Source organism: Bos taurus, chromosome 9 (genome assembly GCF_002263795.3).
Source record: "Bos taurus isolate L1 Dominette 01449 registration number 42190680 breed Hereford chromosome 9, ARS-UCD2.0, whole genome shotgun sequence".
Taxonomy (NCBI): domain Eukaryota; kingdom Metazoa; phylum Chordata; class Mammalia; order Artiodactyla; family Bovidae; genus Bos; species Bos taurus.
In genome coordinates this window covers 75,738,986-75,757,843 of record NC_037336.1, presented here as the reverse complement: position 1 = coordinate 75,757,843, position 18,858 = coordinate 75,738,986, and the positions used below count along the sequence as shown (strand labels likewise).

The 18,858-nt window shown below is 46.2% G+C and overlaps 1 protein-coding gene across 4 annotated transcripts; it reads right to left on the bottom strand.

Moving 5' to 3' along the window:
* Window positions 1-1,102: 1,102 nt before the first annotated feature.
* On the bottom strand, window positions 1,103-16,743 carry TNFAIP3 (TNF alpha induced protein 3). 4 transcript variants are annotated; one of them, XM_005210987.5, is made up of 9 exons: window positions 16,474-16,743; window positions 12,817-13,126; window positions 9,322-9,512; window positions 8,538-8,685; window positions 8,211-8,381; window positions 7,119-7,299; window positions 5,083-5,972; window positions 3,834-4,015; window positions 1,103-3,078 (listed from the first exon to the last, which is right to left on the bottom strand). In XM_005210987.5, the coding sequence occupies exons 2-9, from the start codon at window positions 13,109-13,111 to the stop codon at window positions 2,794-2,796; spliced, it is 2,343 nt and encodes a 780-aa protein (XP_005211044.1). In that variant the 5' UTR covers window positions 13,112-13,126; window positions 16,474-16,743; the 3' UTR covers window positions 1,103-2,793. The 4 variants fall into 4 exon arrangements, with proteins under 4 accessions (XP_005211044.1, XP_059745598.1, NP_001179099.1 ...); XM_059889615.1 differs by lacking the exon at window positions 8,211-8,381; NM_001192170.1 differs by lacking the exon at window positions 16,474-16,743 and having other exon boundaries at window positions 2,794-3,078; window positions 12,817-13,111.
* Between the last annotated feature and the right edge of the window lie 2,115 nt (window positions 16,744-18,858).

Below are 18,858 nucleotides of genomic sequence, written 5' to 3'. Positions count from 1 at the left end.
AGTAATGGTGGTTATAGAAAAAGAACATAATTTTATAGATTAGAGATATGTGCTTGATGTATTGGTGAGTGTGAGAACACAGTATCTGAAATTTGCTTTGAAATAGTCAAAAAAAAAAAAAAGAGAGAGAGAGAGAGAAGGTGACAAATGAAACAAATTTGGCAAGGTGTTGATTGTTGAAACTGGATGGACATATGAGGGTTCATAACACTCTCAACTACTTTGTACTCTCAACAACATACTTCTCGTATGTCAAAATTTCCCACAGTAAGTTTAAAAATATTATAAGTATTTCTTTAAAGGCATGATTCTAAAATATGGCTGATGATCAAAATCTCCTGAGGAGCTTTAAAAAAAAAAAAGATCCCAGGAGCTGCACAGTTCTTCAGCATTGATATTCTATGGGCATACTTGTATTGGGTGGAAGACTGGGTTATTTATAATCTCCCAGGACACTGGGGTAACCAGTCCTCACGGCCACCACAGCCGTAGGTCACCTCTTCTGAGATCTGACCCTGGAGTCTTACACTCCTTCCTCCCCTCTGATTTCTTTCCTTTTCTGTCTCTCTCTGCTCCTCCCTCTTGTCTTCGCTCTCTGCACTTCAGTAAAGCTGAGGGCAGGAGCCTTCGTAGGAGCACAGGGACCTTGCATCTCATGGGAACAGGCACTGGCAGGTCCTGCCCACTTCCCCTCTGGGCCTCAGTATCTTCCCTGTTAAACCAGAGGCCTTACCCTTAAGAGCAGGTTCTCTTACTACCTATGGGAGAGAGATGTACCCCCTGACCAGGTGCACATTGAAACAACTGGGAAGCATGATCTTAATATGGGGGGCCCTTTTCTTTCATCATTCATAAATAGAAAACATCCAAATTTACTCTTAAATAATTTACTTTTTAATTTTGACTTTTGTGAAAAGTTACATTTAAATTTAGGGAAACTTGAAGAAAGCCAATAGAGGAGAGTCAACGGTTTTCTATTAGAGACAATTAAATGTGCAAATTTCAAATGTTCTGTATAATAAGCATAAATATTCCATTTATTCACATTAAGAATGAAAATATTGATACACATAAAATATTAAAATAGAAACTTTAAAAGAACTAAATGAAAACACTGACGTTTATTTGAAATCTTTAGAAAGACATAAAGGGATATGCCAAGGGAAAAGGTGTATGGATTTTCAAGAGGAAAACACATCATGTCAGACCAGTAAAGGCTATGGAGCATTAGGCAAGATTTTCAGGTCATAAGTTCAGACCAACAACAAAAAAATAGCAGCCTTTACCTCTGGGGACAATGTGCTTCCCTTCTTTTTTTTTTTTTCCTAGCACAAGTATGACAGTAACGCAAAACACACAGAGAAGCTGCGGGCCACGGACAGACAGAGGTTTCCTCATACTCATGGTTACAAGGTTGTGCTGTTCCAGTGCTAAGCTGGCTGCAAGGTCACCGCTCCGCACCCCAGGACGCAGCATCAACACAGCAAACAAACCCTTCGTCAAAGGCAACATCTTTCCCCGTGACCTTCCCCGATCGCATCTCTGCTCCTTCCCAATCGTCTCTCTGAGGAGGTAGGATACACAGAACCATTTATACACTGTGGAGAATGGCTTCTCACTGAAGGGCTGGGAAGTGGCTCTAGCCAAAAGTCTCACGAGAAAGTGTGAGATTTTAATAGATTTACTGTGGAAGAGACTGTTTCTTTCCTAGGGAAGGCAAGCAAAGTGCACGGAGAAAGGTGACTCCCCCACCGTTATCAGGAACTTGCCTGCTTCTGATAGTCAGTCTTATTTTATCTCAAGAGGACACTACAGCAAGCATTTTCTGAAGACCAGAAGAAACATCTTCATTTAAATAACCTTAAAGTTTGTAATAAAATAAATAAAGTGATTTACACAGGAATTTCCATTCCACAGAGCAGCCAGTGGAGTTCACGCAAGCTGTCTATGAGAAGTTCCTGCCCCAACAACAACCAGAAAATAGGTTATTATTATTAGTCAGTCCTCTTACTTAAAACCTCTAGGGCAGCATCTCAACATGACCAAAAAAAAAAAAAAAAAATTCCCTCATACAGAATATAAGGGGCCGTGGTATATGTACACAATGTATGCACACCTCAGTTCGAGTTAACTCTAGAAGTGAAGACAGCCGTAACCAGGAGTTACACATCTGCCCGCTGTTCTGAGTCTTGAAAGGTGCATATTGTAAAGAGCAGCTGGTTTGCTTTTCTTTATGATCGTGCTCAGCCTCAGCATCACCGTCTGTGGATGGTTCTGCTTCTGCCGTGTCCGTGGGAGAGGAGTGAGGCCAGTAGGGCGAAACCGCGACTGACTGATGCTCTGAGTCTGTCTCTGAGTCTGTGTCTGAGCCTGTGCTCCCTGAGCTTCCTGAGTTTCCAGCAGAGGGCCTGCGGGCCCTGAGGCCTCAGCTCCTGGTCTCCGAGAGATGCTGAGGGAGGGCAGGGGACTGGCTCTGGGTTTCCCAGTCCAGCCGGATCCTGCGTCTTTTCTCTTTTCTCTAAAGATGGTGGGGGCTGTCCTGGCTTGGAGGTTCCCAGCCTTCTGCTCGGAAGGGGAGGAGGAGCAGCAGCTCCGGGCTGACCCTGTGCAACCCGCGGCCCGTCACACGCTCTGCTCAGATTCCTGGCCGGTGACCGAGCGCTTCTTTCGTCCCCGGCTCACAGACAGCCCAGGCCCAGCCTGCAGGGTAGGGCCCTCGGGAGTGGCACCGGGGCGCCCCACGGGCTAAGGCTCTAGGCCCCTCCGGGTCTGGGGTTGACCCCCTGGGTTGGGTTAGCCGTACATCTGCTTGAACTGAAAGCACTCATTGCAGTAGCCATTGCACTTGGCATTGCCGAAGTGGTCGCAGGCGGGGGCCCGGCAGCGCTGCGTTGGGGGCTCCTCGGGGGTGTGCTCTGGCCGACGGGTGCTGGTGCCCGCTCGCTGGCCGAGGTGCTGGCACTCCATGCAGAGCTCCTGGCTGCAGCAGGCCAGCACATTGCGGCAGGTGGCCCGTGCACACTTGGACCTGGAGGCACTCTGTGAGGCTCGGGGCAAGTCTCTGCGCTGGCTTGACCTCTGGGTGGAGAGAGCAGAGAGAACTGTCATCATGTGTTGCAGGGAGAACACGGTGCCCTGTTCAACTGACAGTGTGGGTCCTACAAAGGGCCCGCTAAAGTGAGGGGCATCTGCCTGCCCAAGGGGACAGGTGGCAGCCTGTGGGCTGGAGTCTCCAAGGACCGCTTTTCCCCATCCCATGAAATCAGACCTTGGCCCCAGGGAGGCCCAGGGGAACCACCAACCCTAACACAGAGGCCAGCTTCTGTTTGCATGAATGGTAATCGCATGAATAGTAATTGTGTGAATAATAAGCTATTGTCACTCAGACATTCCCTACCATCCAACAACCAATAGGCAAGGCATCTATCAATAAATGCTTGCTTTCTTTTGGCCAGTAAGTGGAGGCACCCGGGGCGATCTGCTTCCTCCTCGGATCTCATGACAGAGGATTAGTTATTAGTTAAGGAGCCTGCTGGCCACTAAGAGGTCTGTACTTGTGCTACAAATCCAAGAAGTCTCTGATCACCATCTGGCTTCTCAGAGGCTTTCATGGGTTTTATTCCATGGCTAGTTTCATTTGCTTCTTCAAATGAATTCAAAAGTAAACTTAGGCCATGAAAATCAATAGGAACTGCTGCACATCCAAGTCTGGGGGCCAGGCTGACTTTTCCCCTGGTTTTTCCCTGGAACTCGGCAGGGAGAAAAGCCCGCTCATCACCCTGGGAAGGAGGCCGGGCCTGCAGGAGAGGGGGAAGTCCCTCGAGAGGTCTCACCAGCTGCTCTTCAGTCCTTTTTGCTTCATGGAATCTCTGATTCTGAGCTTCAATGAAACACTTCTGACAGTATCCTTCGAACACGGTGCTACCAAGGGCGCCACATTCCCTGCCCAGGCAGGGGACTGCATTCTGGAACCTGGAGGCTGTGGGACTGGCTTTCCCGGAGGCAGTGACTAAATCTGCAAGAGAGTGGAGGCTCATCAGGAACACCTATGGGCCACCCAGCAGGACAGTTTACTGACACAGATTAGGCCGGTTGCGCTCTAGGAGAGCAACCTTTCATACACTCAGCAAAATAAACAACAGAAATAACACTGTAATTAAAACATCTTTGACTCTACAAGTCTCTCCCTTTGGAACATGCTGTACGGGTACGTCACAGCCACAGAACAAGCAGAGACATTAAGTGCCCATCCTTCTTTCAGATTTGATATTTCAAAAACCACAAAGGCATTCTTATGTAGTCAGTGGAGACAGCCCTCTTGCCAGCTGTCTGTGTATGTTAGTCGCTCAGTCATGTCTGACGCTTTGTGACCTCATGGACTGTAGCCCGCCAGGCCCCTTTGTCCATGGGATTCTCCAGGCAAGAATACTGGAGTGGGTTGCCATTTCCTTCTCCAGGGTATCTTCCTGACCCTGGGATTGAACCCAGGTCTCCTGCATTGCAGGCAGACTCTTTACTCTCTGAGTAACCAGGGAAGCTCTAAAGTGTTAGTTGCTCAGTCATGTCAGGCTCTTTGTGACCCCATGGACTGTAGCCCACCAGGCTCCTCTGTCCATGGAATTCTCCAGGCAAGAATACTGGAGAGGGTAGCCATTCACTTCTCCAGGGGATCTTCCTGACCCAGGGATCAGACCCAGGTCTCCCGCATTGAAGGTGGATTCTTTACCATTGGAGCCACTAGGGAAGCCCTCTTTTCAGTTACTGCTCTTCAGATTTTGAATTTTCTCTAGTTCGCTTGAGTTTCAAAAGAAGTCTTGTTTGAACTCTACCTTACAAACACTGCATCGCATGACCTTATAAAACAAATCCTCTGAACTCTGCACAGAGTTCTGTGGGTCCTGGAACACGCTATTCTGTGCTTTTACTTCCAAGCATGCTAGAAGAACTACTGGGATTCTGCCCCCAGGCAAGCCACACTCTCCCCCACGGTCCAGAGGGGCTCCCTTCTTGAAGTTAAGGCGCATACAGCCTTCTACTCGGGAGTTTTTAAACAGAGGATAGGAAACCCATTGTCACACTCACGTTTATTTTCTCTGTACTCGATGAAACACAGCGTGCAAAAGCCTTTGTTCTCTGGGGTCCCAAAGTACATGCAGCCCACTTTCCTGCACTTGCTGGTCCCCATCTTGTCCCCTGGAGTCCGTGTGGCTGGGGACGCCTCAGGCCCAGCTCTGCGGCAGGCGTGTGGGGACAGGCTCTGGGCCAGCTGCAAGGGGTCGGACTTGGAGCGCTGGTGGCAGGACAGGGAGCCACTGGAGCTGAGGTTCGGGGCAGCCTCGGTTGTAGTCCTTTTAAAGCAAGTACTGCAGATGCCATTAAACGTCCTGGTGACATCCTGGAGGCAGGCTCGGCACTTGCCCGGGTCGCGAAGCCGTGTGGGGTCTGCAGGGTGGCCTGCTGGCAGCTGCCGGGCATTGTGGCATCGCTCACAGAAGCCATTGTGCTGCACGTTGAGGGTAAAGGGGCAGCCGGGACTCCTGCACTTCATGGCCGTGGTCTCGCTGAAGAGGAAGAGGCTGGGTGCTGTCGGAGGGGCTGAGTGGGGGCCTCCGGCAGGCTCTGCAGGACTCCAGACCTCCCCCCGGGAGGTCCCAAGCACCAGGCCGGGGAGCAGCTCGGGGCCCGGCTTGGAGGTGGGCTTTGGGACTTTCGTTTGGTTCTTTTGCCGCCTTTCTGAGCACTCGTGACACAAAGGCTGGGTGTTCACGGACATGAAGAATGGGCAGTTAGGTGTCTCACATTTGATTTCCATGAGAGAAAGCTGGGGGATGGAAGGGTCCAGAGGATTCTGGGGGTGTGTGTCTCTCCGTCCCTGCTCATTGTTTTCCTGCCACTTCTTGTACTCGTGCTGGACAAGTTCAAAGTAATCATCTACCAGGTTTATTTCTTTGGGTAAGTTAGCTTCATCCAACCTAAAGAACAAAAGGAAAAATATGAGACTTCACACACACACACACACACACACACACACACACACACACACAGACCCACACACAATTGTATATCCTTGGCTCATAGAGCAAGCTGAAAATATGGATTGTGGCAATAACTTTCTACCTACCCACTGAAATGCAGTCTGTGATAGTTTGCACCTCTAACGTAACACAGTCCAGTAATGCTGAGAAGACATCACTATCCTGAGAATCAGTCTCATTTAATTAATTTTGGTCCACCCCAAATTACAGATAATGCTAAAGAAAGGGTTACTTGTGGATTGCTGCTATACTTACTCTATTCCTCTTTGAAACAGTTACTTTTACTATCTAAGTTCTCAGAGATCAGATTTCTACTGAAACATTATTCAGGGTATTCATTTGGGACGAGTCTACTTTCCAGCACAAACTATACAGGAATGTTGCATTCTGTATTTTGCTGTTATTAATTTTAAATGTGCATGTGGTGCCTATCAGCGTTAACTGCCATGAGCAGTAACTAAGAGGCGGACGCACCCACAGGCACTCTGTACTGACTTCTGACTCACTGAAATTTGTTCATCTCCACGCTAAGAAATTGTTTAGCTTAGGCCTTCTCGGTGTTGTGCACTTCAAGTTCTAGGAAACAGGCATCTCTTTATCATCAAGCCAGTGTTTACAATCTTGATACCTGTAAACCCGCACTCTGGGTCTCTCCTCCCTGATCCACGTGGCCAACTCATGTGGCTGCTACAGAAACACATTCTACAGCCTGGCCTGCATGTGATGTGTCTGCCTTACCCAGAAGCCAGGAGAATGAGGCTTTTGTTTCTAAGAATTTTCACTTGTTAGTCTAGCACTAGGGCAATTAAAAGAAAAAAAAGTATCCTTGATGTGAACGCACTTTTTGAAGCCACAATGCTGGCTTCCAAGCATCCAGATACACAGGACAATCCTCTGGAAAAATTCCTTGTTTTTATTTGAAAACTAAAGTCCGTGCTGCTTGAGCTGATTGTCTCTGACACACACAAGCCCCTAAATTTGTTTCACGTTGGAGGAAACTGACTTCAAATAACTTTACTATTGGTCTCTGAGCAGAAGCAGCTTAAAGATGACACAGGATAGAGCCAAAAACAAACTGCTTACTTTGCAGCATTAATTAAATGGGTGGTGCCATGGTCCCAGCCTTGAACGGGGATTTCTACCACCATCAAGTACTCTTTCAGGAGCTTTTCCTTCATCTCATTTTCAGGATCTGTCAAAAAGTGAACTTTTAAGTCTTCAAATCGTCCTCGCTCTCTGTTAACAAGTGGAACAGCTCGGATTTCTGAGGGAAAAAGAAATAACAGGTAAGCAAAATGATTCTACTAAACAAGATTTTGTGTGAGGTCATATATACATAAAACGGCTGCATTTTGAAAATGCAGAAAGGATACAATTACAGAATGGAAAAGTATTATCTAGCCACAAAATCAAATGGGGAAACAAACTGTGCTAAACTCTAATATAAAATACACTGTTTCCAGGAAGTTCACAGAATATAAAGCAGCCTCCAAGCAGCAGGTCTTATTGGTTAAACTACTGCACTTCAGATTCAGACTGACCTGAGTTCAGATTCTGACTCTGCCACTGTCTAGCTCTGTGACATTAGGGAAGTTACTTAACTTCTCTGAGCTTCAGGTGCCTCATCTGTACAGTAAGGCTATCAGTGCTTATAGCATCCACATGGATGCTGTGAAGATGAAATGAAATAAAATATTGTACCTAAAGCATTTATAAAGTACCCTATTAGTTCCACATTAAGCTAGTACAGTAATAGCTAGCCTGCCAGACATTTACTTGCCCGAGGCCAGGCACTGTATTATGGGTTAATTAAGAAACGGTGGCTGTAATAGACATTATCTCCTATTTGCCACTAACATGCTCAAAGTAGGTCCCAAACGACACACAAAATAAGCGAGGGTGGGGGGGCATTATGATTAGTGCATTATTGTTGCTAATCAAACAAATGACAGAATACTATATTTAAATAAAACTAATATACTTGCGTGCTGCGATTCACGGGGTCGCAAAGAGTCAGACACGACTGAGTGACTGACCTGATCTGATCTGATCTGAATATACTTAAATGAGGCTTTCAAAAAGGAGCCAAAGAGCAAACCCTGACGTTCAGTAAGAACAGGGTGTAGCAGGATTCACCAGCAGTTACATATGTGAATAGATACTTGGTTTTCTCACCAGGTCCACTGTCCTTCATTGTCACCAGGGGTACAAAGTGTTGGCTGTCATAGCCGAGCACAATGGGGTATCTGTAGCATTCCTGGGCAGGCCAGTGCAGAGGCAGGTAAATCCCACCCACCTTCAGAGGAGCAAAATTGGAACCTGATTCCAAACTTCTCAGCATTTTGTCTGTTTAAGGAAAGAGAAAGAAAAGATAAGGCCCTCTGAGACTTTTTACGGGAGTCCATTTAGCTGTGGTCACCTGGAACTTGGGTCATGCTAAGAGGTAAGGGATTAAAGCTGAAAGGCACCTAAATACAGATAAGCCATCAGCAGGCATCTCACCTGAAATGACAATGATTGGCCTTCTGAGGATGTTGCAAAGGACAAATATGTGTATTTCTTCCAGTGACTGATACTGCAGTCCACCTCGGGCCGCAGGTGTGTCTGCGGATGCCATCTTGACGAGGCTATCCCATTCATCGGTCCAATTCTAAGGGGAGAGGAAAGAAACTATTGAATGTACTCTGCATTAAAAAACAACTTTGGCTCCACTCTATAATTATTCACTGGTATCACTAAGCTTACTTTTACCCTTTCTTGAGATCATCACTCAAATGATCACCCATTTTCCCCCCAATTCTGGTTTTGTTCCTTTACTTTTTCCCACTTCAAGGCAAACTCAGAAGCAGAGGAGCAGGGGGACAGCACCTGCATTCAGAAAAATCCCTGCTGAAGCACCAAGACAAGCTCTTTGTGCACAAAGTCCCAGCCTTGTGACCGAAGATGGGGAGGCACCCTCTGAATCTGACTGGCGGGCTCAGTAAAGCAAGCGAAGGGTCATCAAACCCCCCAAACAGCCAAAATGCCACAGGAAAACCCGTGATCAGAAAGATCATTCTAAAATGACTCTCCAGCTGGGAAGATGCTGCCTGGGAGCCTCCCAGCAGTGACAAGGGCCTTGGGTTCATCCCACGGGAGGTTTCTGGTGTTTTCCATTGACTCTGCTTAGCCAAGTTCATGTGACCCAGCAAACCATATGCTCCCTGACAGCAGGGACTGGTCGGAGGTGCAGTTTTCCCACCATGGAGCTCTGTCAATAGACGCTTGAGGAGGAACCCCAACATACCCGGGTGTCGTAGCAAAGCCCGGTTTCCACGAATTCCTGAGACTTAAGAGACTCCAGCTGCCAGCGGAATTTAAAGTTGCGCGTGTCCGTCTCCTTGAGGGTACTGAAGAGCGCCTTCCTCAGGACCAAGTCTGTGTCCTGAACACCCCACATGTACTGGGAAGCCGCGTGCATGAGGCAGTTTCCGTCACCTGAGGACAGAAGGGAAGCAAATTCTAGCAATCCACATCTAAGGCCTAGCAGAGGTTTCCAGAATAAACCAGCCTCTCTGCTACTATGAGTGGGGACCCAGTAGTGCTTGTGAACAAATGCCAATGGTTTAGTTTCTTAGTCAAAGGACCAGCTGGTAATATTTCACTAGGTGATGACAGCTTTAAGGGAAAAATAAAAAATCATTCTTATAACTCTTCTGTTTAATGAATGCTACTAACAAAGCCCAAGGAACCAAGGACTGAGAGTCTGGAGACCTTGACTCCAGTCTGGCTCTGCCCTCGGTGGGGAATTTTTTAACCTCTGAGTATTTTTCCTCTTTGTGAGATGAGGGCATTGGGTTATGATCTCTAAAGTCCCTTCCTTTCTAACAAGCCCTGATTTTCTGGCTCAGATGCTGGTCCTATTGCTCTCTGACCCTGAGAGAGAACACCCAGAGCAACATGCTCAAACCAGGAAGCTGCTCTGGCTCCGCTTACTAGACAGGGACCGTCTGGCCATGACTCAGGGGTAAATGACTTGACCACCCCACCACAGCATGCAGGGCCTGGGAGTTTCCTCTCCTGATTTATAAAATGGGATTGAGACAGAATTACCTACTAGCCTGCTCACCCCCACCTCCTATAAATGCCTTGTGTGAACCTGCTTGTTAGCAATTAGAGTCACTTTTCAGAATTAAAGGGTGTCTAGATATCTACATTTGAAAATTGAGTCAGTGTTTACGGATGGCACTTTAAGAACTCTGAGCCTTTTGAGAAAAAGATAGGTCTAATTTTACTGTCACTTTGTTATTTTTATAGGTTAAAAATCCACAACTCATGAAATGACATTTTTTTTTTTTTTTGCCTCCAAAGAATAAACGTTTCAGAGAAATGTTTAATATTAAAAAAGTTAACTCTTTAGGCTCTTCTGGGAACTGCAGAATTGTTTTTATAAAGAAAAGTTCAATTATTTCCTTACATTGCTGTATGGGACAATGAAGCTATTTGAAATTTTATCATATCCTAATTAAACTGTAAACAACAACACCACCACCACCCTCAAACATATCCACAGCCAATATCCTTTCAGTTTACATAGTCAGAAAAACAAGCTAAATAAACATTCAAACAAATGAACCAAAAAGATCGCTCAAGCCTTGTGTCTTGGCAGAAGTGTGGCAACAATTGCAAGCTGTTGAAATTTCCCCTTTGCAAAATCTAGAGCAAAGATAAGGCTTTTTTTCTTCTTCTTGTGCTTACTTTCAGTTCTTTATTGAGATGCACCAGCATAAAATTCCCTAAGTAACATCTGGAATTCCCCAGTGCTAAGTTATTTGACTAGCAATTGAGCAACAGCTATTGTACTTTTTGTTCTGGTGTGTAGACATTTAAACTGCGAAGTGCACCCTGGACTTTCCAAGTGGGTGTGGTCAGGGTGAGCTGGAATAGGGCTACTCATTATACAAGTGAAATCGCTGCAGCCAATAGACGCTGGAATTTTTCAAATGAAGTTTCAATTTTATACCACCTACTCCCTTCCTCATTCACCGCAGTCTCATATCCTCAAATGCAAATTGTGAATCACCCCCTCCCCAAATAGATCATTGACTTTGAAGAGCCTTCCTATAGGGGGAAGACTTAAAAAAAAAATGGTGCTAATAAAAATCAGAAAGGAAAAGTTGTTTGTTTTCCTCTTCCCCTAAATATTTTTTCTTCCTTTTCCAGAATTTTAAAGAATTTTCTTGTAAGTGGTGAAATAAAAGGACTCTGAGACTTAAAACCCCCATCTCTCAGAAAATGATATCAAAATGCACTTGCTTTGTAGTTTTATTTGTAGCATGATCCTTGACTTAAATGCGTATCTTTGCAAGACAAGTATTTACTTTTTATATTCCATTTTTTTCCTTAAGGAACTAGAGCAAGTTGAACCTAAAATCTCAGTTCAGTTCATGATAAAATGGTTTTTTTCTTATTACCACATTTCTAATTTGGCAGAATCTCTTCTTTTCAACTCTCCCAAAGTTGACTCCACCTCTTTTTGTAACAAAATGGGAGAGTTAAAACCACAGACTGTCAGGAATATAAACCCCTTGATGATGACTTAACATAATTACCTACTTCTAAGCATCTCTTGATTTAATGCCAAAACCAGTGTAAACACTAGGTAGCCTCCGTTTTCTATGTTTCTAAGAATCTATGCTTCAAAAATAAAAGCACAATGTTGAGGTGATGCACTTAACCCCCACAACCCAAGCAAAAAGTCATGTCCCTCAATAGCGCCAAGTTACCCAAGTCAAAAACGGCCAAAGTGAAGGTACCAATTCATTTAGTTAAGTTAACATACTTATCATCTGGTCTCACTGTCAATGAAGATGTATTATTTTGCCCTTAGATGTATATCAACCAAAATAATTGGGATGGTTTAGGATTGTCACTGATCTAAGGGCAAGAGTTTCCTGCTTTTACCTAGACAATAAGCAGTCTACTGCTTCTTGTAACAATTAACTACATTTATAAAGTAGAATTTTGTTTCTACATTTAACACTAGGCTTGAATGTTTCTGTGATGTGCATACTCTTGCTCAAAGGAAAGAATTAAAAAAAAAAAAAAAAACAGTGAAGTTTAGAACAGGAAACAGCAATGAGTTGTAAACAGCCATTGGGCAGACAGTCACAGATAGCAAGAAATGCAGTACAGTACTAGGAATCCCTAAAAAGAATGAAATAGAGGACTAAAACCTGCACTAAGAACTCAGGTTTATCTGTCTAGTTAGTATCTTGGGACTGCAGGCAGCAGAACCTAGGTAAGGGAGGAGCTGACAACAGCCACTGGTTAACCCATAAAATGCCATCAATTCAAGAAGTGTAAGGCCATCATCATGAGCATTTTCTAATGACAGTGGAAAACACTATTGATTTTCACACCATGCTTTTCTTCTGAACTTTTTAAAGCCTTTTGATATTTCCATTACTCGTAAGGGAAGGGTATTTCACAGATGATTAAACAGTCACAAGAATTAGATACAGAAGTCATACATACATACCCTACACATACATGTAACGCACAGTGTCCAGAAATGCATTCTCCAAGGTTCAGTGTGCTCTGCTCTCTAACATGCACTAGAAATCACCCTTAATTTAAATACTCACACAGCAAGCTTGCTTTCATCACATGCCCCTTGGAGTGTCTCTATACTAAGGTACCTATAGCCTTAAGAGATTTGAATTGGGGCTGGTGCCTTTTAATAAATAGGGACCCAGCATGGTAGGAGCCACCTCAACCCCTAGACAAAAGCACGTCTTACCATTTGTTTTCAGTGCCACAAGCCTCCTGACTTCTCGACACCAGTTGAGCTTCTTCTGGCTTTCCAGGGAAGCCTGGATGTTTCTGTCAATGAGAGCATTGTGGATGATCTCCCGAAACTGTGGACAAAACTGGCAAGTTCTGAACATTTCCAGAGTGTATCGGTGCATGGATTTAAAATGGTGAATGATTCCATTGGCAGGTTTAAAAATATCTGCTGGCGTTCTCTCTCGTATCTTCACAGCTTTCCGCATATTGCTCAAATACAAGGCCAGAGGAAGGAGTTGCTCAGCCATGGTGCTCTCCAATACCTGAAGAGGAGGGAAAGAAAACCCCACGCCGTTAGTCTGACTTTGATATGACTCCTATATACCTGCCTGCAGGAAACCCCACCGTCTGATCTTGTCATCACCCTGAGCAGCAGGCAAAAGATCTTAGTCACCTCTACTCCCAGGATACTAGCTGGCCCCAAAGATGAACTCACACTGGACAGTTTTAAGTTACATCATTTTTAAAGATTAGTCTAAACAAGAGAAGGAGTGGGCAATGAGGAGGAGGGGAATAACCCGTGTTTTCAGTAATGTTTGTCAGGGAGCCAAGCTTGTCTGTCAGCAACAGGTACGGTGCCTTCTAACTGACTGAAACTCCCATCTCATCCTGATGTTGTTCTGGGGGCAAACACTGGATTTGAGGTGCCCTGAATGCTGGTTACAGGCACAGTGTAGCCCTGGCAAGTCAGCTCCTCTTCTAAGAGCACCACCAAGCAACCCTTTTTTTTAGTCCATGTCTTGATTTACCTCTTTCAAGCACACCCTCCCTATACTGGAAAGACAACAAATATTTTGTGGAAAATCCTGCAATTTTATGCTGTTATGTAGGCTGTCAATTGGAATTTTCTCTATAGTCCCCAAAAGGAACATTTATAAAGCATTTACTTATAAAATGCTATTTATATATATACATAGAGAGTTAAATTGAATGTTTTATAACCAACAAAAAAGTCTACTCCTAGCAAGATGCTTTCCAATTTTAAGAGCAAACAGTTAGCAGTCTTTCAGAACCTCTCCACTGAACGTTACAACATCAGAAGAATAATTAGAATAATAACAATACTAGAATAATAAATCCTACACTTCCAAGGGCAGATAGTAAAAGCACAGAATTATATTCTATGTAATGATGGAATTAACTGGACTACTTGAACTCAACTGCCAACACAATTTTATCATCATCTTCCAGCTACCAATACTCAGATTGATTTCTCACCCTGTTTTCATCCTGAAATCTTCAAGCACAATCAACCAGTGGAAAGAAATACAAGTTTGGAAGCAGACAAGGAAAGAAGTTGCAGCCAGAGGGGGCCACTCAGGACCAATGAAAGAGGAAGGGGATAACCCCAGCATCTCCAATCCATGACAATAGCATGGGAAGATGTGAATTGATTTAACATGGGACTTTACAGCTCATCTCTTTGTGGAGAGCCAGCTGACATTCACTGACCCTGAGCAGAGTGCCCTGCCGTCCATCCAAATTTCCAAGATGAGGACAAAGACAGTTTCCGAGCACGAACAGAGCCTCTAGGAAGTTTCACTGTGATTGTTAATCCCAGTCCTGTAGCATACTGTTTTCTAGGGCAAGACTCTAGATGAGAAAGTTAAACCAAGTTAAGAAGGAGAAGAAAAGTATGTTACAAGAAAGCCTGTCCTGGGTAGGTCTCAGCTTTCTTAAAGACATTGATAAAATGGTCTAAATTCTCATGGCCCACTCCAGGAAGACAGGTGGACTAGATGACTCCGAGGTTGCTTCTGAGGAGTCTTCTGGTGGTAGATTTAGATTCTTAATCTGATAGCTAGATGATGCCTGGAAGAAGTCATTCTCTGGGTCAAATGGTAATCTCTCCTTTTTGACGTCAGACATTCCTTGCAGGTGGAATTGGGCAAAATCATGGTAAGGCCACAGACACGACTAAGGGACAAAAACATCACACGTGCTCCCCCCTTGGTGGCATGGCAAAAGCCTCTTTCATGATGTCATTCATTTGTCCATCCATCACTCAGCAAGCATGGCCTGACCACATGCTTCTACTGCCTGACCATCAACTTGATGCTGAGGCAAAAGATCAAAGATAACCTTATTCCCCAGCATGAAGTCACATGACCATCATAGTCTCCAGCTACAGCACCTGTGGTACTGGTCCTGCTCAGGTAGGTTCCACACCATCCCAGAGCAGGGCTTTGCCTAGAAGATGGTCTTCTAAACCCACCCCCTTGTTAATCTCACAACACCACACCTGTGGCTGCAGTGCCTGCTGCTCTCACATGGAAACAGGCAAGAAGATCCGAAACAAACGAGGTGTAGCCTCTTTTTGCTTTTCTGACTCTTCTATTATTTTCTTCTGCACCTAAGATCTTTCAAATAGAGAGCGCTAGAACCACAGGCAAGACATGCAAATGTCAATATCTGACAGTCCAGTGTCACCTCATTCATTGGTGTAGCCTTGAACGGCCTGCAGCATTGCCTCCTTAAAAGAAATCAATACCCACTGCCTAAGTGTCCAGGACTTAGACTTCTCCACACTTAAGATTAAAGAATAATCTGACTTGTGATAAAGAATTTCTGAGCTATGAATGTAATGTCCTTATATGCAAAGACAATATCACCCATAACATTTTTTTCATATTTCTGATACTTCATTGGCCTACCAACAGATATTAAATTTTCAGAAAGTACTACTTCAAAAACTCAAAAATTGTACAAAGAATTGAAAAAAATAAAGAAGGACCTTAGGACACATGAATGAAGCAGTAATTGGCTGCTTAATAATCTGGGACATTGGGGCTGTGGTCCAGAAGACTCAAACACCGGTTCTCCCAAAAGGCTGCCCTGAGAGAGTTGACCAGAGTGGCTTTCCGAGGAAAGATCAGAGGCAGGGAGAACTGAAAACAAAGCGGTCTCAACAAGAGTTGAGCTCCTTCCTTACTTAATACCACGGCTTTCCTGAAAGGCCAGGTGGCAGGATGTGGGACGACCCCGGCTGACAAAGACAGTCTGACTTGGGGGTAGGGGCTTGCAGATGCTCTAAACTGGAGTCACCCCCCCCAAGGCAGGCGGACGACCTCCTGCTCCATGCATACTTCTCTGACACTGCTGCACTCTGAGTGTCTGCAAGCCCTCCCCGGAAAGGAGAGCTGGCCGGGTCCCCCGCCCCCTAGGGTTTGCTGCCGCTGCGACATCCCACCCGTCTGGACCGGTGCTGCAGTCTGGAAAGAGGCCAGGCGGTTCTGCAAGGTCTACGTGGCCGTAAGCATGCAGAGCTCGACTCCAAAATGGACAAGCCGAAGAGCAAAGCACCGATGACCATCCAGACCAAGCGGCTCCGGGGGCGACTCTCCCCCAAGCAGCTGCCGTTCAAGTTCTCTGCATGAGCTGCAAGGAACAGTTGGCTGGATCCTAGAAAACAGGCTGTCACCCCAACATCTGGCGGCCACCTCCACTCTCAGCAGCTCAGAACCTACAGGGGTCAACAAACTTCCCTCTGGGACAGCAGCAAAACCAAGGCCAAGTCGACCGGGCCAGCCCGTGGGTCGCTGCCAAATTCGCACTCGCAGCCCTTGTCCCGGGAGAGCCCGTGGCAGACGGCACAGGGACGCGGGGTTACCTCTTCGGGCCGCGCGATCCTCTTCAGAAATCCCAAGTCCAGGTCAAGACAAGCGTGCGCCGCAGGCTGGGGTAGCAATTCGGGTCGGGGCCGGGTGGAGGCGGCTCCCCATGGACGCCTGGTTCGGTCTAGTTCTCCGGCGGGCCGGTCGGGGGGTGTAGATCTCCTTTGCTGCTGCCACCGCAGTCTTCCCGGCGGCTGCTCTCGCCGCTCCGCCCCCACGGCCTCCTAGCTTGTCGCACTTGGCCGCCGCGAAGGCTGCCGACTGCCAGTTCTCTTTTTTCCCTTTCTGTTTTACCGCCCGCGGACAGCGGGGATTTCCACCCAGGGACTTTCCAGTCACGTGACACGAGCCCCAGACTCCCGGGGCCCTGATCTCGCCGCTAGGGGGCGCAGGAGGCGCAGCAGGAGCGGGGAAGCCAGATGCACTCTGCCCCGCCCCGACCCCGCCCCGCCGCCCCGCCCCGCCGCGCAGCCAAAGAAACTCCTGCGCCCCGCCCCGGGGTGTCCCCGCGTGAGTCACCTGGGCATTTCGGAAGCTGGACTGAACGTCACATCCATGTGGAAATCGCAGTGATGGGAACTGGAAATGAAATAGGTTCTTTTTCTCAGCCGTTTTTCTGCAGAAAATCATCAACTGTGGAGAACAAGAAGGGAAATCATAAAGAAAGAAAACCCTAAAAACCACCCTAGTGCCCGGGGACCACAGATCTCTGCTGGGTTTGCACTGCTTGGGCTGCACACGTGATGAGCCCGTAGGGGAGCGTCCAACTCTGGGCCCCTGGGGGGATTTCGAGAAAAATATGCAGTCACAGCTCTTGGTCCTCACCCGCTGCATTCCTGCCATCCCCGGACCCCAGGCTGGTGGGAGGCTACCTGGAGGTGACGTCAGACCTCGCGGCCCTGAAATTCACAGGGCAAAACCAGACTTAGATAAAATTAGGAATCAAAACCGCTACCAACACCCTCCCTCACTTGATTGATTCCCCATCTCCATTTCTGTGTATCAAGGGTCCGGGTGGCATCACATTCAGGTATCATACCAATTTACAAATCACTTCTTGTTCCTTACTGTCCTTGCCACATTCCCCTAAGCTGTTATTCGGAGTCCTTTTAGGGGATCTTGATAATAGTTCTCCCCAAGATATCAATGGCTGATAATACTTATTACTCTTATTCTTGATTGGTGTTGTTTTGATCCCTAAGTCATGTCCAACTCTTGCGACCCCATCGACTGTAGCCGGGCAGGCTCCTCGGTCCACGAGATTTCCCAGGCAAGAATACTGGAGTGGGTTGCCACTTCCTTCTCCAGGGGATATTCCCACCCAGGGATGGAACCCATATCTCCTGCAAAGGCATGCTGGTTCTTTATCACTAAGCTCTCCTATTAAGTAGCATGCTAAGAGCACTGTCTTCACCCAGCCAGTGTCTTTTGGAAATAGGTGTCAGCCATCTTGGAGTTGTGGAGAGAGAGCCACTAAATAAGTCCTTTTATTGCCTTGGTGTCCCCCTTGACTGGGCTCACTTTCTAGCATGATTAAACTACAACCAGACTGAAGTATTCTGTACCATTGTCCTCTTGTAGACTTAAGAATACTTGTCAGGACATATATCTCAGATTTTGAGTTAGAAAATCATACTCCTTTTCTAAGAAGTAAGAACCTGCGGAGAATGAGGTGGAGTCTGCATGGAGGGTGGTACTTTTCCAGCGGCTTTTAAAAGTGAGAGTCAGTAGTGACTAAAGTTCCAAGGCTTGTGCTGGTCATTTGAAACCAATGACTGGAATTTTTTTTCCAACTCCTAACCTGATATTTGTCCTTTTCTCATTCACAAGTGTTTTCAACTCAAGTAACACCAAAACAATGGATAGTCAAGCATATAGTAATGATGATACTTATCAAGTCCTTATTACATGCCAGGTTGTAGGCTGTTTGCATTCTGCCATTTAAACCTCACAATTCCACTTTGCAGATGAAGAAATTGACGTTTAAGAAGTTTAAGCCATTTGCCCAAAGTCTGCACAGTCAGTGACAGAGACATGATTGGCCCTGGGCCTGCCTTACACCCACACTGTTAGGTCCTGACTATTGATAATCACTCTCAGAAGAGAGCCTATAAGATTTAAAGTCTCAGGGCCCCTGTTTGTAGGGGCCCCGCCTGAGGAGCCTATGGCAGTCATTTAGCAAAACATGGACCCTGGCCAGGGGCAGCATGTGGTCTTAGGAGCCAGACAGGCCTTGGTTTTATCCTCAGGAAACTTTCTGAGCTAGTAAAGCTGATAAAAGATGATGGATTTAAAAGAGCACCCCCAGTCCTCATACCACTCTCTCCTTGTGCTCTTCTGAAAACAGAATTTGCCAGCTCCTGTGCATCGCTGCCTGGCTA